We start from the raw sequence: 26,854 nt of genomic DNA, 5'->3' as shown, positions 1-26,854 counted from the left end.
TTTCTTCTAGAGTTATTTCACTGACCAAACTTTGTGGATAGAGTACACGTATGGTAATGACAAAATCTATACATTCTGGCCTAAAGGACAGAGGCCACATCCATGGCAAGTCCAAAGAGAAAATAATGGTTTATACACATTAGGTTTAGTTTAAAACCACATACCTTGACCACATGTGGAGGTCATCGAGACCCATTGGTCAATAATTTTGCAGGGTCTACCAGATCCTACCAGTGTCTACATAGGTGATTACTAAACACGGGCGTACTAATAATTTTGTCGTTTATGGTACTTTCATTATGCTGTGCATAATTACATGTTTTTATTCACTAGTTACTAGACAATCATTCCAAAAAAATTTTAACCCCGCGCTATGACGCAGAGAAAAATATGGCGTAGTAACTTTATCACCATCATTGAGTAAATATAAATTATAAGTATAAGAAACAATCTGGCATTAAAATAATAATAGGTGTATATTGCAATATGTTACTCGTATCAAATTTAATGCCCAGTTTCAACATTTATATTCTTTGATGTAATTTTAAATTTTAAAAAATGTAGAAATATCTTTTATGCATGTGCCGATAAACACTGAGATTGCCGAATTCTCAAAGTACTTTTAGGTGTAAGACAGAATCGCAGCATAGACAGACGAAAGGTTGTTTTCACTGTTGCCTTTCAGAATGCAATTTTGTCACCTTCACTTAGTTAAAATATAATGTTTTAATGTTTGATACAACTAAATACAATGAAGGAAATATCTTCGACCTAGGGACTGGTATTTTTACTTGTCATGTGGGAGGAATATACTAATTTTCTTCCAGTGCATTAGATCTTAAGTGGGAACGATGGATCGATCGCAGTCGTGCTTCGTTCTAGCTTCATACATACATCGTGGAGAAGATATGTTCTGTAATACTTATCTCCTCAGAAAATGTGATTTATATTGTATCGAGAGAAATAATAAGATGCCAGTGTGTAAATCAAATGTACTTATAACGTACACGTGACATATATTGGGACGATCGTGTAGTGAAGATTGAGTTAAAAAATATTAATAGATGATTACTGAGAAACGTTTGCTACTTCTTTGGCTATTTTTATTGCCTGATGTTTTACTCGATATTGGATGGTTGTCAAATTAATTAAAAAAATCTGTGACATCATCAGAGCTCGTTTTCTTTTTCTTGTGAGATAGTCCTAAATTTCTTCACCCTTCTAAAAATCACATTTTTACAACCTTCTCGATCAAAATGGGTTCAGCATGAAAAAGGAACATCTCCATCTTTCAAATATCAAATTGTGAACCAGCGATTATTCGCAAAAGGTTAAGAACTATATTTTTAGCAGTCACAATTGACAGGACTGTGCAGAAACGTCATGGTGGGGGGGGGGGTGCGGGGGGTGGGGTGCATTTGCCCTAAATTTGCATGTGCTGTAAAAAAATGTGTCGCCTATTTAAGAAAATTTAGAAACCTGTCAATGTTGTCCCCCCATCTAGTTTTGCCCACCCCCCGAACAAACGTTGGGGTTGTGCAGCAAGTATGTGTATTTTCATTTAATATTAATAAAATACATGTATAGTATGTACGCTGTAACTTTGATATACCACTCGTGGTATAAAATTTTCATTAAATGGAATCTCAGATAACCTTAATACTTTTAAAGAAAAACTTATTCATCTCGTGATATCAATCTATCTATATAGATATAGATATAGATATTACGAGATGAATAAGTTTATATATATATATATATCTTGTTAAAATGAATGTTTCGTGTGGGAAAGAAAATCACTTTTCACAATGACATTAGTGATACAGAAAATGGTTGCAATTCTGCAGTACACATCTGTGTTCAAAGAAACTTTCATATCTAGGAAAATCTAACGAATGTCTGCTCATTGCTTCAAAAATCTATAGAAATCGGTGCCAGTGTTGTCTTATACATTGTGTGACTGTAAGTAATCTCTCTTTGGGACGCGCTAATCGTTTAAGTAGCTTAATCGGCTAAAGCTGCTCGGTGTACACAAATGATCTTGATGAAAATCATACAATACTTGTGCTTTCCTTGTGCAATGTAATAATTTTGATATGTGCAGCCATTGTATATTTAGTAGTATGTTATGTATCTGAATTGAAAAAATTAATGCAGTAAAACAGAAAATAATGTCAACGACTTTTATTCCTAGTAACCGTGTGCGGTATAGGTCAGGAATCCCAAAATATCAATTTTGGTTTCATAACAAAAAGCGAATACAAAAAATGTATAATGTTATCAACAAATTTGTACATAATGTACCTAAAACATATATCAATTTGGTTACATCGAAAAAAACATGGCGAACAGAAAAAGTTATTATTGTCATGACTGATTTTGTCAGCAAATTGTATTAAAATCATTTTTTATTCGTGTAATTCAAACATGCATTATTTTAATACAGACTGTGGTTTGTATGTGGGAATTGTATTTCCTTTTGATATTCTAAGTCAGTACTTTTCGACTCAGTAACATTAGTTATTAGTACAATAGTGTTGAGCAAGCATATTTCTTTCTGCTGGCTGGATTGGTAAAATTCACGTGTTTCATGGAAAAAGCTGTTACAGCATATTTTTATATAATGGCAAATATTAACCCCCAAAACACACAGAAAAATGTTAGTGGATGCTTGGAGCTCTGGCGGAAGCCAAGAAGTGTACAGTCAGCAATTATATGATGGTCAAGCATCAATACACATTTCCTTATTTATTCTCGAGGTTACATCCCAAATCGCGAATAAAAGAGATGCGGTTTTGTTAGCTGAGTTAGTTCTGCACAAGAAGTACAAAGTTGTGAACGCTGTAAAAATTATTCTGAAAAACGCATGGGTTCGATTGATCCTTGTTGTGTGTGTGTGTGTGTGTGTGTCATAACGCTACGATGTTTTCAGTGTGGCAGTTTAAAGTGATGTCTAGCACTGGGGCATAATGCCGCAGACATGTAGTATGATGTCCCACCCAGTCACATTATCCTGACACCAGACCGACTAGTCATAACACTAACCTCATAATGCTGAGCTCCTAGCAAGGCATCTGTTAATACCATTTTTAGAAGTCTTTGGTAAGACTCGACCGGGGTTTGAACCCACGACCTCCCGCATCCGGGGCGGACGCTATAACCGCTAGGCCACCGGAGCGGTCTGTTGTTTTTGTTTTCGTTATTATGAATATTTATAATATTTTTTATTGCCAACGTTGGTTTTCTTCTCTCTGTTTCTAAACATATTCATTCAATATCGAGTTACCATCTTTGTATAGTTTTCCTATATACATAGTTTACTTAAATCAATATTGGATATTACATGAAAGAGAAATATATATATTAAAGTTTATAAATAAATAAATCAATATATATATATATATATATATATATATATATATATATATATATATATATATATATATATATATATATATATATATATATATATATATATATATATATATATATATATATATATATATATATATATATATATATATATATATATATATATTCCAAGAACGCCACAACGGGTGTACTATATATAATACGTACCATATCGCTATATACCTTTCATGATATGAATACCTTTAATTGAATAAAAATTCAACATTTATGAAAACTTAAGCAGCCCCGTCTTATAATCGTATCTTGTATGCTCACAGATAAAGTAAACACTGCCTTATAATTGCATGCTAAAGGTTAATGCGCGCACTTTCTGCATTGGTACACCAAAACAAGAAGGGCAGTTTATTATCTTTGTGCATTATTCCCTCCTGATACTAAATGCAAGGAATATTTATGTTTTATTTGAGGCAGCCATCTTCCTGACGATAACTTTTAACATCGAGTAATTTTCTTCAGTGTAACACGAGTTCACTAGTTTCATTGCTATATGTGAACCTCTGTGACATATATCTTTGAGATTATCAGTTTGCAGACCTATGGCATATCGTAAATAGAAGCAACGTGACAAGTGAAGTTAAAAGGTTATCGGTCAGGACACAAAGTCCGTCCATATTATCGAGCACTATGAGACTTGGATCGCAATGGATGGACGTTATATGCTCGTTCTAACCCATGCCTTGTACCAACTGTACTTTTGTAATGCCGAAGCAACGACGAAATCGCTAGAGGTATTGGCACAAAATATGAAAACACTCCAGGATGTGGTTAATGAAAAGCTCGGACACCTTTCTGACTTGGAGCAACGTTTATCATATGCGGAGAAGAAGCTCTTTTCCATAATGAACACTGAGACGGAAATGCTAGAACGTATAAATAATGCCGAGAAACGTCTGTTCCTCGTACATACAGACGAGCGTATGACACAGAGACGAGTAGACACGTTAGAGAGGCGTTTAATGCTTCTCCAAAAGAGCCAGTATAGTCGTTTAAAACAACTCCAAAGAGCAGATCCAATGAAATATGGATTAAACAACAATGAGGCAGATGATAAAGAGAATGATTTGCGAAAGCTTCTGATGAAAACTGGGAAATCCCCAGATGCTGCTGTTCATACTGGAGCAAAGAAGCAAGTGCTAGAATACATTGATGAAGGCTCACAAGCTGTTGCTGAAAATCTAACCGTACCGGAGACTAGGACAGAAAAGAGAATCAATAACCCAGGTAAAATAAAACACATTTATGAAATAACCATTTCTTCCCTAACATTGGATACAACTGAGTTCGCTTGTCAATAGTAAAGAGGGCAATGATAGAGAAGTGTAAATTTAGATGGACGGGATAAAGTTTGAGTGAACAACATCTAACACTTTGGAATCCATGTTCGTTTTGATCATGCGCAAATGTCTAAAATATTCCTCGCTTGAAAATACCCATCCGGTGGCAGTCTTTAGTTCCTATAATCCTGCTCTTTAATATGTACCATTAGTGTCATACTTGTCCTCCTTTCCAATGATCGTTAACCGATGAAATTTGCATTAATTCGGAGGACATACAAATCATTTTCATTAATATAAAATACATATGGCCCATTCGATAAACTATCATGGCTAGAACATTTAAGGACCAGGTAGATTTTCAGGCATTTGGGCTGTTTAAACATTTTTTTATTTTTTTTTTATTTTTAATTTTTCTGATCCAATTTAAATATTCATAACATTCCATATGAAACTTTGTGTTATTTAATTTTGTTAAAGAAAGTTTAGATAGATTCGTCTCCTGTCATTTCCGTTCCGTTAATGTGCATCATCAAGGTGAAATAGTTTGTTGCTGGTACTCGTACTCTCTCTCACACTCTCTGCATTCAACAGGTGTATTCATTCATCATTTATCTGAGCCCTATGAAATTTCGGGGATCTCAAACGTGTCCTACGCACCTTGTCGCGTGTCGTAAGATGGATATGCATGAAGTGCAGTGGGGATTCTCTAACTTATTTCAGGCTAGACGGAACAGCCATAAGACAGATGACCTTTTGCAGGACATGACTGTTGACACAGGGAACATTTTTATATCTTTTCCCCTGTTTTGTAACTTTCTGCACAATTTATAAAAAGCATTGTTCCCACTGATAAGGAAACAACAAGCAATTATATTTTCTATGATGCTAAAGAAACAACTGAACTGTCAAAGAATACAAGAGTGCAATTTAAATGTTACTTTTTAAAGGCAAGCTTTCTGCGCAAAATACATTTGTATGGTATATTTATAATAGATGTGATAAATACTGAAAACAAATATGTTTTGGCATGCATTTATTGCTTAAAATTAATGTTTTGAAAAATCTCTCTTAACAAATCTTATTGCACCAACTAGAATCTTCGTTTGTGAATGGTTTCCGGTTTACATAGGTTCTTATATCCTAACTAGCTTCTTCAGGATTATTTGGGTGTATTTTATTGGAGTTAATCAGATGATCAGTAAATATTGATAAATTTCTTTGATTTGAATAGCCATTTTCATTATACATCAATTCCATTCGTATGTGGTCTTTGTTTCTAGTGCGATAATGTTTAGAAACAACAGACTTGGAAGAAATGTTGAGAGAAACTCATTTATTTAATATAAATATTCCTTGGAATTATAGAGCTTAAATACTTCAGATTAATTGGAATAATAACGGTACAGAATTACTGTGAAACAAAGACACTTGGATTTATAGAATTAGCGTAAGTTCATTTAAAGAAATTGTCGGATTATTTCCCAATGATTTCTCTGGTACTTTTGATATATCATTACATTGATGGCCATCACTCGGAACGGGTTACGCAAAAGTATTCAAACTGATAGAACATTTAGAACATTAGAATTTCATTTACCATAATGCAAGTTATTTTAAATTGTTTCGCTTTGTATTTTAGGGAAATAAATGAATATTTGAAATGGGAGAAAGGGTCTTAATTTTGCTCTTTCCTTTTCCTTATTTTAAGATCAGAGTGGTTCGTCCTGATTTGAGTATTCCAGAGATTTGAATTTGATTTGAATATTTCAGAGATGTAACAACTTCTTTTGAAATTTGACATGGAAAGTAAATAATTTTGTAGCCTACACAGGCGGGGTTAGAGTCCTTACAAAAGGATGAGTTACTTGAGCTTGCCAAGCATTATGGTCTTTCTGACGCGAATGCTTCTTTAACTGAGCAAGAGATCAAGAATATATGGATATAATATATTGTGAACAAGGCTATTCTAGATAAAAGTGTTTTGGCTGAGAGGAGGAAGCCTCCATCTGGTTGGGAAATGAACTTAAAGGATGTTAGGTTTAATACGAAAAGAGATGGAAGTTGCAAAGGGAGGTAATGAAAATGCAGATGCAGAGTGAGAGGGAAACGTTAGAGAGGCAATGAAGAAAGAAACAATGCAAATGAGAAAGCAAATGCAAAAGGAAGAGAGATAAATGCAATTTACATGAAAGCAATTAGAGTTGACACGTAGAGCGCACGCTTACCATGTGTACATAAATTCAGGTTTTGATGCTGCCAAACATATTAGGTTGTTACACCCATTTCAAAAGAAGGAAGTAGTAAATATTTTCAGAAAATATTTTTAAAGATAATTACTTATAATTCGAAATGACCAAGAGATGATCCGACTACATTATTACAATGTGTACTTACTGGCAAAGCTAATGAAGCCTGCACTTTAATCGTATAAGATGACACTGTTGATTATTATGTGGTCAAGGAATGTATCTGAAAGGCTATGAGCTGGTGCCTGAAGGTGTATGAATTGTAGAAAAGAAACTACTCAAATTCATGTTGAATTTCCATGGGAAAAATAACAACTGTTTTAATAAAATGTTTACAGCCAAAACTGTTGACAACTATTATGATAGTCTCAGACAACTTATATTAATTGAAGAATACAAGAGTTGTGTCACTAATGAAGTCAGAACCTATCTTGATGAGAAACAGGTTGAAACATTAGAGAAGGCAGTTTGTATAGCCGATGACTATTATTTAACTGGTAAGGTTTCATTTGTAAATCTTCCTTTCAAAAGGATTTCCCTTAAAATGTCAGGTTCACGCGAGGACTTCAATATCTAAAACTGGTGCAATAATTATGAATCAAATTATTGATAAAACGACATGGTCATGTATTCAAAAAATATTTGTTGGGTCTAGCAAACCACAGTCTGAATTTATTATGGAGAATTAGGAACCATTCATGTCGAAAGGTTCTGTATCACTTGTTGGTGATTATGCCATGCCTATTAATATTGAAATATTAAGAGACACAGGAGCTTCTCCGAGTCTTTTAACGTGGAGTACTTTGTCTTTTTCTGATACGTTTTTTTGTAGTGAAAGTGTTCTTTTTCAGGAAGCAGAGTTGCGGATTTGTTAAGTTTCTTCTCACTGTGCTAAACGCTCATCAGACTTATTCACACGACCCGTGCCTGTAGAAATGGTGATCTCATTGCCACTTCGAGGTGTTCATCTATTAATAGGTAATGACATATCTGGAGGTTAGGTCATGACTAATCCACTTCTAACTGAAAAGCTTTGCATGGATCAAAGAAATCATTTTATTATAACTGAAATGCCTGTTATATCCAGCTGTGCAGTTACTAGACATGTGCAAAGAAATGCTTGAGAATAATGTTGATCAGGATGGCGTTCCTTTAAATGACTTGTATTTGTTAATCTTTTTATTAGGTCATTTTTGTTCCTAGTATGGATCAATATAGACTTATTGATTACAGTGATACCCTTTTTCCTACTCATTCTATTAATTCTAATCAGGGTGATAAACGATAACCACTAGTTGTCTCACATTAACAAGATACAGAGATCTCCTGTTTCTTTTAGAGGCTATTGGCGACCCGGAAGCAACACATGTACCTGCCTGTGATCAATTTTCAGTAACTTATTAGATTGTTGTTCTGAAGTCTAACTGACAGGAAATTCTTAGTTTGGCTCAGAGGTGGGCAAACTTTCCAGTCCAAGTGCCGCATACACAAATTTACACCTTGTCGCGGGCCACATAGTTCATTAAGTAAAATAATTAATATTTGAAATAGCAAACACAAAAGGTTTTTCTAAATAACATAATTAATTTTCAGTTGTTAATATGTTGTTAATATTGGAAAACTTAAGCTTAAAGTTCAAAAGAAGCACATTTATTTGATAAACAGAGTAACATAAACAGAGTCAGTGCGAATGATGACTTGTTCCTACGCCGCATGAAAACCCTTGGCAGGCCGCATGAAAGTCCTAAGCGGGCCCCATGCGGCACGCGGGCCGTAGTTTGCCCACCCTTGGTTTAGCTCATAAAAATCCGTTAGTTGGTCATTTTGTAGTCAGTAAAACTTATTACAAGATATCAGTTGTATTGGCCAAAAATTGAAAGTGATGTTTGTAGATCTTGCAATACGTGTCAAATGGCGTGAAAACACATGCTTACAGGAACTAACCTTCAGTGTCTTCCGTCAAAAAGGAATTTAACATATAACATTCATAATGATATATAAGATATGAGTGTTCAGCCTGGTGATAAAGGTTTGGTTCTATTACACATACCTCAAAATCTTCTTCAGGCTAAGTAGTTTGATCCTTACACCATTTAAAAGAAAGTTAGTGACTTAAATTACATAATACCTGCTCACGGGAGGAGAAAACAGAACAACTTGGACACATGAATATGTTAAAAGCGTATGTTGAGAGGGATAGACCTGAAAAGTATTCAGTCATTATAGTTGTACTTGTAACACACACTGAGAATACAAATGAGGATGTGAAATCGGATTGTAGTGACTTTGATGTGATCAGTCTTCGGAATTCGGAAAAATTGGACAGGACCAAAAACGTTCGCATCTGATGCAACAATAGAATAACTAATTTAGACATCTAATAAGATCATATGAGCACTTGTTTCCAGATATTGCAACAAGAACAAATACAAGCTACCATAACATTGAAATTGTAGATTGATGTGAAACAGCATCATTATTAAATGAATCCTCTCAGACTTATCTTTTTCACGAAAGAATTTAAATATTCGCAGGAGGATGGCCTCAACGAACCAAGTAAAATAACTGGATTTCACCGTTCATGTTAGTGCCGAAACCAGATAATAATTTAAGTATGTGTACCGATTCCAGGAAATTAAACACTATCACGAAGACAGATTGATTTCCAATACCCAAAATTGATGAATGCATTTGCAGAATTGGAAATGCAAACAACGTTACCGAGTTTCATCTTTTGAAGGGATTCTGGCAAATTCCAATTACGGAAAATATGTTTCAGCATTCGTACTTCCAGATTGACTTTACCAATATAAAGTCATGCCGTTCGGTAAGACAGGTTCCCTTAGTACTTTTCTACCTTTTGCTGAGCACAATAACGCCTGATATATGTAATTCTGACGCGTACGTCGATGGTGCCATAATCTACAAGGACACATGAAAAGTCCATTTGAAGACAATTCGGAAGTTCTTTGATCGACTCAGTGATGCAAATTTGACAATGAATTTAAGTAAATGTGACTTTTGCCCTGCTTGTACTGCATTTGTTTGGATATAGAAGTTACTGTTAATGCCATCTCTAAATCTCCTGTACCTGTCAGTAAGAACCAATTTATGCGAGTTTTGGATATGTCTGGATATTATAGAAAATCTTTGAACTAAGATTTAATGAACCTAATCGACATTATATGGACTGCATAACTGGTACTGGTATGTCCCAAACAACTACATGTAACAATTTAATTCTGCACATCGTATACAATTGACACATTCTTAGAGATCTAAAACCACTGTAACGAAAAGCTGGCACGTCTAACCTACGTGTGTATGAGAAGTGTATAATTCGTTACATGTGTTATTTATTCATGGATTTCAAGGTTGAGTCGTACTCTCAGTAAAAGTAAACATCACGTGATCTGACAATGACATGAGTTTTAATGTCAGAGGCTAAGATGACCTAGTTTGTTACTGGTCGGTGTTATAACAGTTGATGTGTTTGCTGATAAGAGTGATGTCTCGCTATAGCGTGTTAACATCCTAGATAAGATAATTATTACTTAAAATTAGGCATTTTTAATAGTAGTATCATTCTTGTAAGAAATATTGAGAGGAACTCATTTACTTAATATAACTGTTCGTCAAGCAGTGCGACGATATTTTTTAATTCTTTACCTGAAATTGATCTTATTGTGTTACCTTTAAATCTAGTCATTCGTGAAGTTGACATGAATAATTATAAAAGAAAACCGCAAATCTTAATTTCCAAACATTCATGTTTTCATTAAAAATCATCCCAACGTTCACATATACTTTTTTTGTTGCTCCATACGACTAGATACACTATATATTTTCTAAAATTAATGTCAGATATATAGCTATTGGCAATTGAATTTTGATATTCATGTGATCAGCTAATATTAAGCTTTGTGAACAAAATAATAATCCAACCGTATCTTTGATTAAGGGAAGGTGACAACAAACATATCTGAACACACCGTGCTATATATATGGGGTTGTTAGTTTTCATGAAGTACATAAAATACGTTATAATAAATTAGTTTGAAGAAAAGAATTTTATATGGTTGATAAATAAATAAATAAATAAATAAATAAATAGCTTTGGAAAATCAAAAGAAATGTATCTGTGTTCACAAACACTCTTCTCGTAATGCAACATGTTATTAATTTAAAAATAGTCAAGTGACTTTTTGGTTTACCGACTAAAATTGACATTACATGGACTGCATAACTGGTACTGGTATGTCCCCAAAAACTACATGTAACAATTTGATTCTGCACATCGTATACAATTGACACATTCTTAGAGATCTAAAACCACTGTAACGAAAAGCTGGCACGTCTCACCTACACGTATATGAGACAGTAATTTAGTAGTGCACATGCGTGTCAGTTTACATTGTTGGTACCCTGCCTAATTTCTCATGCCCATATCATAGGTCGGTACCTATTAAAATACGTGCCCCTCCCCCATTAGTTAGTAACATAGCCGGTGGCTTAGAATAGGCCAGACCAGGATAAAATGCATCCATTATGTGCCTTTTATTTTGGGAAACAGACATTCGTTATTTTTTAGATTAATTTTCTTGTAGTTGTGAAAGCTGTGTGGCGATAGTGCACATGTAACGTCAGTTTGAAATATGGTCAGAAACAATGTACTTTTTGACCCGGATTTGGAATTGTGATCGATCAGCTGTTAAATGTCATTCTGCTTGACAAGAACTGACTAGTCTAGACGTAGGTAATTGTCCATGATGGCACTTTAATTAATAGTGACTAGTCTTGGCGTACGTACTTGTCCATGATGGCACTTTAATTAATAGGGATTAGTCTTGGCGTATGTAATTGTCCATGATGGCACTTTAATTAATAGTGACTAGTCTTGGCGTACGTACTTGTCCATGATGACACTTTAATTAATAGGGATTAGTCTTGACGTAGGTAATTGTCCATAATGGCACTTTAATTAATAGGGACTAGTCTTGGCGTATAATTAATAGGGACTAATCATATTTTCAGGCATTAGACAGAATCGCAGCATTGACAGAAAGAAGGTAGCTTTCACTGCAAAATTAATGAATTCAATACCGTCGGTTTCACCTGGTCAGATTATAGTGTTTGATACAATTGTATTTAATGAAGGAAGTAGTTTCGACTTAAGGAGTGGTGGTTTTACTTGCCCCTTTGGAGGTACATACTATTTTTCGTTCAGCGCAGAAGCTCCAAATGGGTACGAAGTATCGATCGCACTTGTGAAGGACGGTGAGTTGCTAGTGAATCTATACGTTACCGTTGATAACGCTCAGTCAACAACTGGAGCTGTAACTAGATGTGAAGCAGGACAAAAGATCTGGCTTCGAGTCAACAGCGGTAATTTTGTGTATGGAAATTCATTCACGTCTTTGTCCGGATTCATACTATGGGGAGATGATTCGGGCAGTAGTTAAACTGATCATCTGCTGTAGAGTGAAAGTCCCTTTTAAGGGGCCTTTAAACTATAGAGATGGGTCGCAGTTCTGCATAACATTTATTGTATAACATACAATATATATCCCACTTTTATCGACCGTTAGTTCTGCATCGGCATGCATTACAATCTGTTATTAATACTTTTCATTATAACTATAATTCTACACTGTTGACTAAGAATACTAAAAAAATTACCTGATTTGTTTGTGTACACTAGTAAATCTCAGCTAACACTTTTAGTATTTGCTGTCAAAGATAATATCTAACGTCTGAAGTCATACGAACGAGAAAGTTTTTATGTTCAACATTTCTTTTTGACACGCTTCTCTTTAATGAACAAAACGAGAGCGACATGCAAGGAAGCAATTTGGCGCAACGTTTCTGTCTAAATTAAATGTATCGAGGATGCAGTCATATTTCTACGTTATGCAGTTACTAAGTGAATAAATTATGGATACTTTCATTGCTCAGAAAGGGCGTGTATTCAACAAAGGCCCGAATAATTACTGATATAACATGCATAAACAATCGAAAATGTATTTCAAGTGATATCTTGACTCTGAAATAGACTCTCAACCAGCTTCTACCAATCATGTAACCAATGCAGCAGAGTAACCTGTGTATTGCCATCAGCTGACGTCTGACGTCAACTATTTCGGTAACTTGTAATGCACTGCAGATAAGATATTCCTTGTATTATCTACTGTATCCATGTACATGGTAACAGAACGTCCTGACATCTAAGACATAAGTTCATGAGCGTGCAGTATTTACCTACTAAGTGACTAACCCAAAGTATGATAGTCGTAGGTATTATGTACTTACGTTAGCAAATAAAAAAAATTAAAATGAATTAAAATATACCAATTTAAACCAATTAGACCACACTGATTACTTTATAATAAAAAACTTTCTTTCAATTGGTGTGCATGTTGCTGAGATTTGCATGGATTTTCACCATTCCTTGCAATACAATTGACAACTGCATTACTACATTGTTCAAAAAAGCTCCTTAAATTTACAAATAATTTTGAGACAGCGACGTTGTACAAAATTTAGCGTTTAGATATCATGCATCAACTTGTGCATTCTTCCAAACGAATTCCTGCATTCGTACGAAAAGGAAGCGATTTTTAAAATATATTTTCGTTAATACATTCCCTGCCCGGATTGATAATATGGGAGTGGGTTAGACCTACTGTTGAATCATAACAGAGCGAGTGTACCCGACAGGCTTCAGGGTGTAACATTTATCGAAAACAGATTTTGATGGTTTTGAATTTTTCAAGCGTGAATTGCTTTAGTGCCCATGGCAAGCTTGTATTCTCGTTTGGTAGCAGACGCTGTCTCCAATTTTCGATTGTCACTTACTTTCGGTTTATAACCAACGCTAATAAAAATCAATTTCTACATCATTTTTGATCGTGTGCAAATGTCGAAATTTACAATATTTTGGAGGACAAAAAAAAATCATTTTTATAAGTTCAAAGTAAGTCTGTTTGAAATATTAACAATACTGGAACATTTTCATGCATTAGGGTTGTTTTAGTCTTATATTTTCTAAATTTTTTTCTTTATTTTTTGTGATCCAGGTTAAATATTTATAACATTACATAAGAAATCATTTCTGATTCATACCTTCCATAATCATATTCAACAGTTGTAATCATGCATCATTTTCTGATCCCTATCAGATCTTAGGGATCTAAAAGGGGTCATACGCATCTTGTCACATGTCCCAAGGTTGATAAGCATGTAGTGCAGTGGGGATAATCTAACTTCTTCAGGCTCGACGGAATAGTGATAAGCCAAATAATCTTTTGCACGATATAACCGTTGCCACAGGGGACATTTGTATATTTTTCAACATTCGGCAATACATACAAAAAAAACAAAAACAAGCATCAGAGTAGGTTATAAGGGAACGGCAACCAATTGTTTTTCCAAATATTAAAAAGAAACACTTAAAATGTCAAAGAGTACAAGGGTCTATTTCAAATGTTAGCTTTTTCAAACAAGAGTTCAGCGATGAATAAATTTGCATGGTCTATTTGTAATAGATACACAGTGAAAACAAACATGTTTTGGCATGTATTTGTTTCAAACTAATGCATTGAAACCCCTCTAAACAGAAATCTCATTGGACCAATTAACATCTTCGTTTGTGAATGGTTTTTGGTTTACTAAGTTCAACATTTTTCTTCAGGATTGTTTAGGTAAATTTTACAGGAGTAAATGAAATGATATTTAAATGAAGATAAAGATCCTATGTTTTAATAAGAACTCTCATTATACATCCATTCCATTTGTATGTGGATGTATATACCTTAAACAAAGAGGTTCAATACAGTAGCCGAGAAGCACAATAGCAGTTTCATAATCATATTTTGAGTACGGTTTTAAGGGGTTCATTTCAGTATAAAAATTAAATTTGGAACCTAACATTTGTTCCGGTTTTCTGAGTGGAGAGGTTTCGGCTTCCTGAATAATCTTTGAAATGAAAGAAGGAACAATTTTGGATCCAGAAAAATATTTCTGTTTCAAGAATATTTCTGTTTAGTGATGTTTCAATGTCGAGAAGTTTCACTGTATAATGTTTGTACTTCAATTTAGTTTCAAAATATACTACATGAGCATTGTGATTTGTCTTTCGTCCCCAAGAAGGTTCATTATTTCTCGTGTGTGCGATTTATTTACTTAGTCGAGTATTGTCTAGAAACGGAAAGCAAATACTTATTGCTTAAAAAATAACAACGAAGGAATAAATAAAGACTAAAAATGTTATTTGTGTGAAATAGAAAGAAGCATTAAAATGTAAACTGAAAAAGTATTTATCGAGTCCATTTTCTTGGTTTCAGAAATGTTACTTGCATCCAAATTTCTAATCGTTTTATTCCAGTACAACATTATTTAGAACATGCGCCATAACGTTTGCTGATTGAGTGTATGTTGTGTAGAGGTGTTACTAACCCTATACGATAGGTGCATCTGGTTGACTCTCAGAATTTGGTGACAAAATGTCAGAAACTGTTTTTGGCAAAGAATTGTTTCATGTATATTTACTTGTCCATATTCCAACCACTATAGCTTAATGTAGGCTTTGCAATGGCACATGTTGTTTGTTTATTTTGAACTTAAACAATTGCGACACGTGAAATCCTGGAAGTACAACATTCTTGTTTGGCTCAACATATCTAGGAATTATCTGAATACATCCTAACGCTCATTAGAAACGAGCAATGATAGTTATGCCTTAAACTACAATGCAAGAATGTCAAATTAATTGTTTCAAACGTATCTAATTTAGGTAATGTGTACAGATTTTAAGCCCTTCGCTGAGACAGAATAACTTTATTTCCTGTTTACATTTTAGCTGTCTTGCATGCTCAATAAAGTTCTTTGCATGCTTTCGCAAGGCAGCTAAAACCATCATTAAACAAGCTGTGTTGCTTCTGATAATTTTATGTAGAAGTTTTTAAGTCCGGACCTAGAGAATTTATAAAGTGAAAACTTAGCAAGAAATACAATCACCACAAAAATTATTGTGCTAGTACCATTCTTACACGCAGGAGCTTTTGTTTATTTCTTGTCTTCCGCGCGGGTTTTGTTTCATTGCATTAGGATTATGACCGTGAAGCCAGCTGATTTTATCCAAGAGCAGACACAGTGATGAGATCCAAACGCTGACATAATGGTGTTATGCAAACGATGACATCAAACTCTGACAGAATGATGTTATCCATACAGTTACAATACGGTGTTATTCAGGCGATATAAGGTGGTTTATTAACCTTTCGTTGGTCAGATAAAAGCATTTAAGCAGGTAAGAAACATATAAATATATATAACCGATATATGTGAAAACGTGTGCCCTTAGCTTCATTTGGGCAGGTGGTTCTTACAAAGTTTCTTCTGGGTTATTCCTTCACCAGTTATACTAGCCGCTATCATTAGCTGAGAAAATGGCGCTAAACACCGAAAGGACTAGAAATAAAAAAATGTGTATGATAATCTAATGCTGTTTTTCACCTTTTCAACAAAAACGTACAAAATGTATCTTGTACAAGATATTGACAGATTAACCATTATCACATTTCATCATTCGTTTGTGATATTGATTGCAAATTAAACATATTTCTGTATCATTAACCGACATTTGACTTTGACTAATAATTTTTCCATACATTGAGTTTTGTTCCTTCATAAAGGTTCAATACCTGTCTTGCGTTCGATTCCTTCAAAGGTTTTGTATAATTGGATGAATCACTCAGTATAGAATATTGCATTCAGACGGAGACCTGAATTTCTTTAAATGGACGGTTTTAGCTCATTTACAGCTTGTTTCTTTCTACCATTTAACCAGCCTAATTTAGAGACGCTGAAGTTATGAATACAAAATTTAACTAACAATCCATATGTTTATTGTTGTTTTTAAAAAATGTAAATAATCAAGCACCTGTCGAACGTAGAACATTGCTTATCAGAGTGGAGATGATTCTCATCGACATGTAGAAGACAGCAATGAAATGATAAACAAGATTAAGAATGCCGAAAAAAAGTTCCTCATACATACAGCAGATCAGACGATAAGGATCACATATACTGAAAAAAGAAAGTTTTTTCTTCTTAATAATTTCTATCCTAAGTGCCATGACTAACGTTTGTGGAGGGCTTGCATGTAATGTATGAAATAATCTAATTGCTTGTTAGGTTAAGATGAGAACTGTTGTGAGGCTAAAAATGCAATAGGTTTTGCGGAATAAAGTTCGTTCTAGATATGTTTGTGGATAGATTGCACTTATGGTAACAAAGAAATGGATAGATTCTGGAGCCTAATGGACAGAGACCACATCGATGCCACGTCTAACGAGAAAATAATGGTTTCTACTCATTAGGTTTAATTGAAGACCACATATATTGACCGCATGTCATCGCTACCTGTTTCTAAATACTTCCCGAGTCCACCAAACCTAATAGTTCCTACATACAGGACTACTAAACACGTTCCGGGCGTATACTATGTGTTTACGGTGTTTTTATTATGTTCTACATAAGTAAATTTGTCTGATTTAATTTCATGCCCAAGTTAGACAGGTCATAGCGTTTAGAATATCTTTTTTACACGTTTGTTGAACATAGTACGTATATCCGATTGAACTAATCTCATTTTCAATATTAAAGTTATTGTCCAAAAAATATATAGATAAAGATACCGTACTACGGTAGCTGACGCGAGCTTAAGGTTGAAAAAGCAGCATCCCGAAGGAATAAAATAATATCTCAGATTACTCTTGTGACCAGTTCAGACACCGGACATGTCTATCATATTATAAAAGAGAGAAGGTAAGTAACTTTTCAGAACTTCGTACCACACCATACCCTCTATCTCACGCTGATATTCCCGTCCATGAAAGCACACGGTCATCATATATGGCTTGTTTTACTACTGATGAAACTTTCTGTTCATTGATCCACCGTAGACTTTTCTGCGCTACACTAAACTGAAGTTACTGGCACCAAAACGTAAAAATGTTGGCTGCAGAGACAAAGTTACGCTCACATACAACTTGCAGACGAAGACAGTATATGGTATAATGGTACGAATTGCGCAAGTCCAGGTGGGCGGAGCTTAAGGTGTATGGAACATTGTATTCAGAATTAAAGAACAACACTAGCTGTGATTGGTGCATTATGTAAGAGTTGTACTTTCTGTTTGGCTTAAAAAAAAAGTTGAGCCTCTTGGCAACATGTGAGTTTGTGTTAATTTCTATCTAGATCATATTTTGTATTTTTTATGATTTTTTTAAAATATGGTACACATGGCTGAAAATGTGCTTGTTGTGCTAGATAACTCTTACCCCTGTCTAGTTCCAGTAGAGTTATCTCTCTTAAATGCAATGGAGTACTGGGTTATGTCATTGTCAAATTGACAATCTAGCATTGTTCTATATGACAGTGTGTGACATGCATGCCCAAGTAGGACAGAAAGTATATTTATTTCACAAAACATTAGCACTGAGGTATATGGAAAAACAATTGGTACCGTGATACCATATGCGACTGTACGATACGTTCCTTCATTAATCTGTGAACAATAGTAGATGCAAATGAACGTTTCTACTAACTATTCACTAGAATCAACTTTAGGAATCATGTTCCATAAAGAACTATACAGCTGTCAGCTGAAGTCCACTTGCTTCGAATTTAATATATAATTTCTTGAAACCTCTTGTGCAGCACACACAACATAGAGGTGTAAAATCATTGGCTCAAAAGTTATTATTGACCTTTTGTTGCAAGCAAATAAACTAAATTTAGCGGACTCGTTATTAATTTCATTTTGTTGTAAATTGAAATAGAATGTATTGCAATCGGGTTTACATTAAATATTAACTTTTGATCCAATGATTACATGCTTATTTGATATGTCTGGCACTAAAACACTCTTCACTCAAGAGGTAGCCAATTTCGCTTTTTCTTTAGTTTAGGGTGAATATCTACAAACGCATACGTAATTCATTCATGGAACAGGATTAATAGAGTTTATCGGAGTGAATGACAAATAAACGCTTACTTTTGCATCTACCATTGTTCACAGATTAATGAAGGAATGTGTCTCATACACTGTATCTCTCTGTAAGTACCGCAAGTTGTAGATGAAGGTGATTGTAACTTTGCCCCGCCAGGTACATTTCACACAGTTCTTAAGTTTTGGAGCCAGTAACTTCAATTCATTGCAACGCAGAAAAGGCAACGAAGACTTGCTGAAGTGAATAGAAAAAAATATCTGAAGAGTCAAATAAACTATAAATTATGGCCGTGGGTCTTCAAGGTAGGAAATTACAACTGGAGATAGAATGTCAGGTGTGGAATGAAGTGCTAGGAATCCGGGTCGACATTCAGGTGTGGCCGCTGCGCACGAATGCCTAAATCCGATTTTTGTGGCATCATGTTTTTGGTGAAGCATGCATGGTCTTGATGGTATTTGACTTGGTGCATGCAGGTAAGGCGATAGGTACCGCAAGCCGCGGACCCGGATTCGAATCTCCGTAGAATACGAATTCAAACGCTCTAACCTGTAATATATATATATATATATATATATATATATATATATATATATATATATATATATATATATATATATATATATATATATATATATATATATATATACGTGTGTTTGTATACATTGTCATATGTTACTCATAAAACTATATGTTCAATGTAAACGTTCGTATTTATCGATCTAATTTTAATTTCTTACAATGCAGAAACATCTTCCACAAATGTGCCGGTCACAATAGGGATTGATGGATGGATCTTATTCATATTTTCAGGCATAAGAGATAATCGCAGCATAGACAGAAAGAAGGTTGCTTTCACTGCAAAATTAGTCAATACAATACCGTCAATTGCGGCCGGTCAGATTTTACTTTTTGATACAATTGGATTCAATGAAGGAAATAGTTTTGACTTGAGGACCAGTGCGTTTACTTGCCCATTTGGAGGAACATACTACTTTTCAGCATCCGCACATGTTGACAATGGGAAATCTCTATCTCTCGCACTTGTCAAGGATGGTGTGATGCTTGTGCACCTATTCGTTACTTTTGATGACGCTCAGTCAACAACTGGAGCAGTAACTAGATGCGAAGCAGGACAAAAGATCTGGCTGCAGTACAACTATGGTATGCATGTATATGGAAATTCATACACGTCATTCACCGGCTTCATTCTATGGGGAGATGAAACGGGCAGTAGTTAAACGAGACGTCTTCTGTGCAATTAAGGTCTCTTGCACATAATCGTTGAAAATGCACATACTGGTCGCAGTTCTGCAGGATATTTCAGTGTAAAATGAAGTTTTCATTGGTAGAAAATCCTAACCAATGGTTATGCACTATTTATAACAATTATTTTGGCGTTCTATGTGTTATGTGTTTGATTTCATTTATATTTGATTTAATTTAATTGTTTGTTAGTTAGTTTTACTTTCCATTACATGTTATTGTAATTTAATTTTATTTTCTGGATTTGAAATTGTCCAGAAATTTAATTCAGTAGTAAACAACTAATAATAGAAACTTTGATTCTAATGCTGACCTAGTTCCTGAGCTTGATTTAGAGCTTGTAAGAGTTGTGTTAAACATTTTTAAAATTTCTTGTATACTTTCTCAGAGTAAGATTGACCATGTGAAATCGAGGCCATACTTGGAGTACGTACCATGTATCAATCCGGTATTTCCAGAGGATTGACCCACATCCGGGTATCTGTTTAGCGTTGTAGTTAGATTTATTGTTGATGTTTTGAGAAAGAATAGTCATTAGTTCCTTAACACTTGAGAAGTTAAAGTGTTTTATGTTATGACCTGTTTTGGGGCTAATTATTTTATTTCTTCAAATTATTTGGATTTCAAGTATGTTTTCCCTGGAAATACTTGTGCTCTAAATTAATTCTTGGATAGAGACATTTATAGAAATTTAACAGAATCAAAAAATTTGAATATTATTTTCTGATATTCAACAAAGAACTGTTGATACATCAGTACGACACTGACTACAGCGTACGTCATCGCCTTCCATTTTGGATTTCATCGGGATTCGAACTCAGTTTCATTAGGACCTTTTATTACTAGGTCTTCTTTTTTTAATTCTTGGATTATTTTTGGATTTGATTTGTAAAACCATAAGTTCTTTTTCTCATTTTACCTTTTATTCTTCTAGGGAAATACATTATTTGTTAAATTTTACAAAGCTTGTTTTCTTCACCATTTTCTTGTTACGTTTTGTAAAAGCTTAAACACGTAACATATGTCATTAACTTACCATATTGCGAATTAAATTCCAAATAGTCATAAAAGTTCCATGACAAGTCCAAAAGTATAGAGTATTCCGAATGAATTACAGTGATGTCCCGAATGAACTCCAACTTTCAATGTACCGATGTACCAAAATACTGGAGTGTGCCGATGTACTAACAGTCTGGATGTATTGCAAATATATAATCCAAAATGTCCTTGAATAAATTCACAATAATCCCAGTATAGTTATTTAGTCCGAACATATTATTGCGCTCTTATACTTCAGATTTCAAAGCAGAATTCTGAAGCAAACAGCAACAATATTAAAGTTAAGAAACAATAACCGAACCAGGACGATGATCATTATCCCATAAAACTCGTAAACAACATGCTTCTAGAACATCCTTAATTTTTTTATATAAAAATTGCTAGACCTTGAACTCGACATCTATAAACATGTTTACATGCAAGTAATAATGATCTTAAAATATTCTCGAAATTCATAGATGCAAATTAGCTACGCATTATGTTGTTGAAAAAGGCCATTAATCAGTAACCCCAACGCCTACCCTCAGTTATGACCAAACGTGAATTACATAGCATATAATCATGGACAAAATCCCACACGCAGTACAAATTAAACATACATAACAGGAGGCATAAAATATTACTTATAATCACTAGACGAGAATTTAATTCCGAATAGTGTATCAGGATGAAAAAGTGAATGGGAGATGAGCACGTAAGATCAAAATCAATTACAAAAGTAATAATGACTGAGCAAATCATAATATTGATATTTACTATAAAAACAAGTGTCACTGACAAATGTGTCAACAGCAAAACAATTAGGGTACTATCCATCCTGATGATTTCCTTTCCTGTCTCGTCTAACCAATTATGCAAAATTAAAAATCTTGTTTGATTGTAATCTGTATGTGTAGGGTTATATGAACTTAAATTGTGCGTCTTCTTTTTTTCACTAAGTGTAGATCTGGAAAACCGTATGCATGAAACCTACGGATTGTGTTGTTGAGAAACAAACTGATTATTATTAACCCACGGTCAATATCTGATCCAAATTGGCTTCGATTTGGTGCCTACTGCATTTGTCTTGTAAATGAAAATATAACCTTTTAATATCAACGATATAAGCCTACAATATTGGTTGATTTTGAACTACTATTAAACCTATACCGTTATATGTGGAAATTAAAATAAAATACAACGAAAAATGTAATTTAAAAGAATAAAAACAATAACATTGGCTGCCCGAAAAATCATTCTCATATACAGAGGACACAAATATACACACGTTCAAAAGATTTTTAACGAATACTCTATCTGTTAAATTTATTAAATAGTTCGTAAGAATACTTCTTCCTAAAGTATTAAACATTCAATGATATTGACAGATATTACATATAGTTTGAACACTAAAACACTGTCTTACTCGTCTTGCATGAGAAGCTTCACAATATGTTAGTTAAAACTTCCATTAAATCATTATTCTACTCTTGTTACCGATAATTATCCAAAATGATTACCTGTTTGGTTTTGTAGACTAGGAAATCTCCACTAATAGTTTTAGGTTATCCTGTCAAAGAGAATAGTTAACGTCTCGAGTTGTACGCACTAGCAAGTCCTTTCTTTTTATTCTTTTGTTTACCTTTATAAGAAAAATATTAAATGAGATATGTTTTATATTAGGCGTCTTAAAATAAGAAAAACAAAGTTCGGGCTTTAAGAAGGTCGCTTTAAAACACAAAACTAGTGAGTCCCAATACATTAGCAGGGTAAGGTTAAACAGTTTTCTATAACACGATTCTGTACAATGAATGAAATCCGTAGTACAAGCAAACATACTTTTTTCTTGTCCAATCGGCGGAAACAAATTGCACCACGTGCCTTTAGTGAGTAAGCAAGACATGATTAATATATGAATTATGTCAATATAGTGTGATGAAGATATATTTTAATGGTCGTTTGGCGGCGATCGCTTTGCCTTGATGTGGGTTTCAGACAGAATGAGCGTTCGAGGCTGGAGTCATATTTCAACGTTTTGCACTTACTCAGTGAATAGATTTTGAATACTTTCACTGCTCAAGTATGGATATTATATAACACAGACTAAGATAATGTCTGACAGTACATGCATAAACAATTACAAACGTGTTCCAAGTTATCTCGCGACTGCAAAATAAATTCTCAAGCCAGCATATGCCATTTGTTTCATCATTTGACAGTAACAGAAGAGTATCCTGCACTAGACAAAACTTGACATCTAATTGGTTAATCACTAGATATGCAAACCATATAAGACATTTTTTTGCATGGTAGTAGATACTTAAGAAAGCCAAGACACAAGTCCATGCTCTTGTAGTATTTACCTAGTATATGGGATTAACCCACTGCATGTTAGTCCTTACTGGTGTGCACCAAAGATCGCAAATAGAAACGAAATCAAAATGAATTAAAATATTTTAAATTAAGTAAATATATTAAAGTAAAGATATTAGGTTGTGACGTATGTTTTCCCGGTGGAAATACTTACAATTGTTTGATCATTTTTCCATTTTTGCTATTTTGTAACTTCTCGTATAATTTTTGTGAACTACGTATAAGCAATTAAGTATAATTCTATTATAACTGCTCCACCACTTCCTGTCTAAACGAAAACATGTTACACAAGAAGCATGAATGAGAAAGGTAATACTGTGACAGTTACTAGATGTGAAACTAAACAAAACGTGCGGATCAGATTACAATACGCTGAGTTCATATATGGATATAGTTATATGTCATTCTCCTGATTCCATCATTCGGGCGATCGGGCGGAGAGAAGCTGAACAAACAATTCTGCAAATTGAAATGTTTAATGGATGTTTGATGATATTAAATCTCCAAAACGAAATGTTAAATGCAATCTATGTGAAAAGGAATCCAATTTATCTCAGCGTACCGATGATATTAATGTATGGAAATCGCACAAAATGCCAACGTGTTCTCGATGCAACATTTCTCGTTTTTGAAGTGGTTTAAAGAATACATGCATTATCTTGTACAAAAGGAATGACACAGAAGGGATTTGAATGAAAGAATCCAGGTTTCTAAAATCAGTGAGTAACATATCTGCGAATAATTTAGACATCTATTTGTTTTACTCTACACAGTTTATGAATCTTCAACTCGGTGTGCTATTTCCAACACTATAGATTATCACTTAAACCTCGATCGAGAAATCTTATGTTTGAGGAATCTGTTATGCAAAAAGCTAAATGTTCTTATGAAGAAATCGTACACAAGCGTGTTGTTGTGACGTAATATGCATTAATATATGATATATGATGTATACGGAAATATGGGTAAAGCATCCGTTATCAAGATATATATTAGTAACCTGACACCTTGCTCCCTTAAGGGACGTATTAAAGAAAGTAATGTATTGGATTACAACTTTACAATGATTTCCATAAATTATGGTGGATGGACCATATTAGTCTCATTCAGTTGTTGATCTAGGGTTTAACGCCATTTTTCAGCACAAGATAGGCTATATATGGCGGCCAGTATAACTGGTGGAGGAAGAACCCTGGAAAACCCAGGGAAGAACCACCGACCCACGAGAAGCTACTGGCAGGCTTTCCCACGTACCCAGGCCTTGAGTCTCATTCAGTAAGAGTTGACGAGATATCGATATTGATAAGTGAATCTGTTTTTCTTGGCCCTTTCGTCCGCATTCCCCTATTACATAAAGAATTGTTATGAAATGGATACAAGAATTTTGCAAGTATTAATATAATTTAAACCAATAAGCTTAAAATAACGCCGTGGCTAGGATAAAGGCATGTGTGCATCTGTATAGTACATTATCATAAATATTAACATGTTCCACTATTTTCATAAGAAGAGGATAAACACGTTATAATTTATTATCCCCACTGAGGGAGTTTTCATTCCAAAACTTCGATTTTTCAAAGAACAGCCAAAACCATTGTCTTTGATAAACGTACAAAATGTACGCTTTCTGCGTTTTCTTTTTGTCACTACCTTCAAACTTTTAAATGGTAGCATTGATTATGTTACGTGTTTAGGCTCAAATAAACAGCAACACAAGAAAGAGTGAAAACAATAAGCTTTGAAAAATTATAATAAATAATTTATTTCCCTGGAAAATAGTGTAAAAATAAAGAGGAAACAAAAGAAATTAAGGTTTCAAGAATCAAATCCAAAAATAATCGAAGAATAATCCACGAATAAAATTTTAGAAGTCCTAATAATAAAATGTTCTACTGAATACAAATTCGAGTCCCGACGAAAAATCCAAGATGAAAGGCGATGACATATGCTTTAAACTGTACCGTGTTGAAGTCTACAGTTCATTGTAGAAATACAATAATTAATCCTCCGGTTTTGGACATCCAAATCAAGTTTTTAAGAAATGTCTTTGTTCAAGAAATCTGTATGGACACAATAATATTTCAAAAGAAACGAATTAATCTTTTAGAATCCGAAAAATTAAAATAAAACTCAAATACTAAAACATTCAATACTGGTCACAACATAAGAAAACAACTTGACATCAAGTGTTTAAAAGCCCCAAAACTCTGAGATCTCTTTCTAAACAGCACTATTAATGCTACGTATTTCGAAATTTTGGAAATGACTTATTGCGAAATAGAGGATCACGTGATCATGTTTACATATATAAATTACGTAGGCATTGCATGTCCTCGATAAGAACCAATCATTTTAATCCGAGAATAAAAGTTGTTTACTTGTCCCTCAATCAAGGCCAGAAGCTGAGTGAACAATTGTTTCTAGTATTATGTATTTATGGAAGGATTCAGGTAAAAATTCCAAGTAAATTTTTTTACATTGCATTGACATGTAAAGAAAAAGAAAAGATTCCAAAACCCACAAACAGTCAAATCAAATCGAACACAAATTAAATCAAATATACATTAAATCAAATAAACGTAATAATTATTCTCCCACTTATATTTATCTTTAAAACTCCGTATAAATTGATGCGCAGGAGACTGATAGATTCGATCGATCCTTTTAGTGTTTTATTGTTGCATGCTATAAATCTTTCTAATTTTCTTTTTCATGTCAACGTCTCTTGTTTTTCTTCATTTTGTTTCTAAACTGAAACCTGTTTCAGTACTGGGTTGTCGCCGTTGTCTTGTGTAAGGTATTCACATTATTCACTACGTAGTCTATTTAAATATATATTGGATATTAACCGAATGAGTGAAGACCATTGATGATATGTTTTTATACTTTGTTGCATAATCCCACGGTATTTCTGTTTTCAACGGCAAACTATTCTGAACGGAAGGTGATTGGCACAGGTGAGCACAGGTAATAGATATTTTATGTTATGAGGTAAACATTCATATTAAACCTTCCTTAACATGAAAACTGGTGTTTGATGTTATCACTCTATACATTTTCAAAGAAACTTCACCAGGTGTACTGCAATTCTTATAATATCACTATCTATCTAACATGACATGGATGGAATTAAGTCATACTAATTCAATATTTTTAAAAACTAAGTATCTCCTATCAAAATCGTATATATATAAGTAGACTTTGCCTTGTA

The 26,854-nt window shown here is 34.0% G+C and overlaps 1 protein-coding gene across 3 annotated transcripts in view; it reads left to right on the top strand.

Moving 5' to 3' along the window:
- Positions 1-3,869: 3,869 nt before the first annotated feature.
- The window catches only part of LOC149771719 (uncharacterized), a 49,564-nt gene continuing 26,579 nt past the window's right edge, over positions 3,870-26,854 (top strand). The window contains exons 1-2 of one of the 3 annotated variants that reach the window (XM_089948185.1): positions 3,870-4,653; positions 11,990-12,510. In XM_089948185.1, the coding sequence (XP_089804311.1) occupies positions 4,074-4,653; positions 11,990-12,417 (1,008 nt within the window). In that variant the 5' untranslated portion in view covers positions 3,870-4,073 and the 3' untranslated portion in view covers positions 12,418-12,510. Of the gene's footprint in view, positions 4,654-11,989; positions 12,511-19,779; positions 20,361-26,854 lie in introns of those variants that run through there. The other 2 variants (XM_089948183.1, XM_089948184.1) reach the window with 2 other exon arrangements.

This window comes from Sinohyriopsis cumingii, unplaced genomic scaffold (assembly GCF_028554795.1).
Source record: "Sinohyriopsis cumingii isolate HCF-2022 unplaced genomic scaffold, ASM2855479v2 utg001710l, whole genome shotgun sequence".
Classification (NCBI taxonomy): Eukaryota; Metazoa; Mollusca; class Bivalvia; order Unionida; family Unionidae; genus Sinohyriopsis; species Sinohyriopsis cumingii.
Note: the sequence above shows the minus strand (reverse complement) of the source record. Positions and strands in the feature narration are given on the sequence as shown.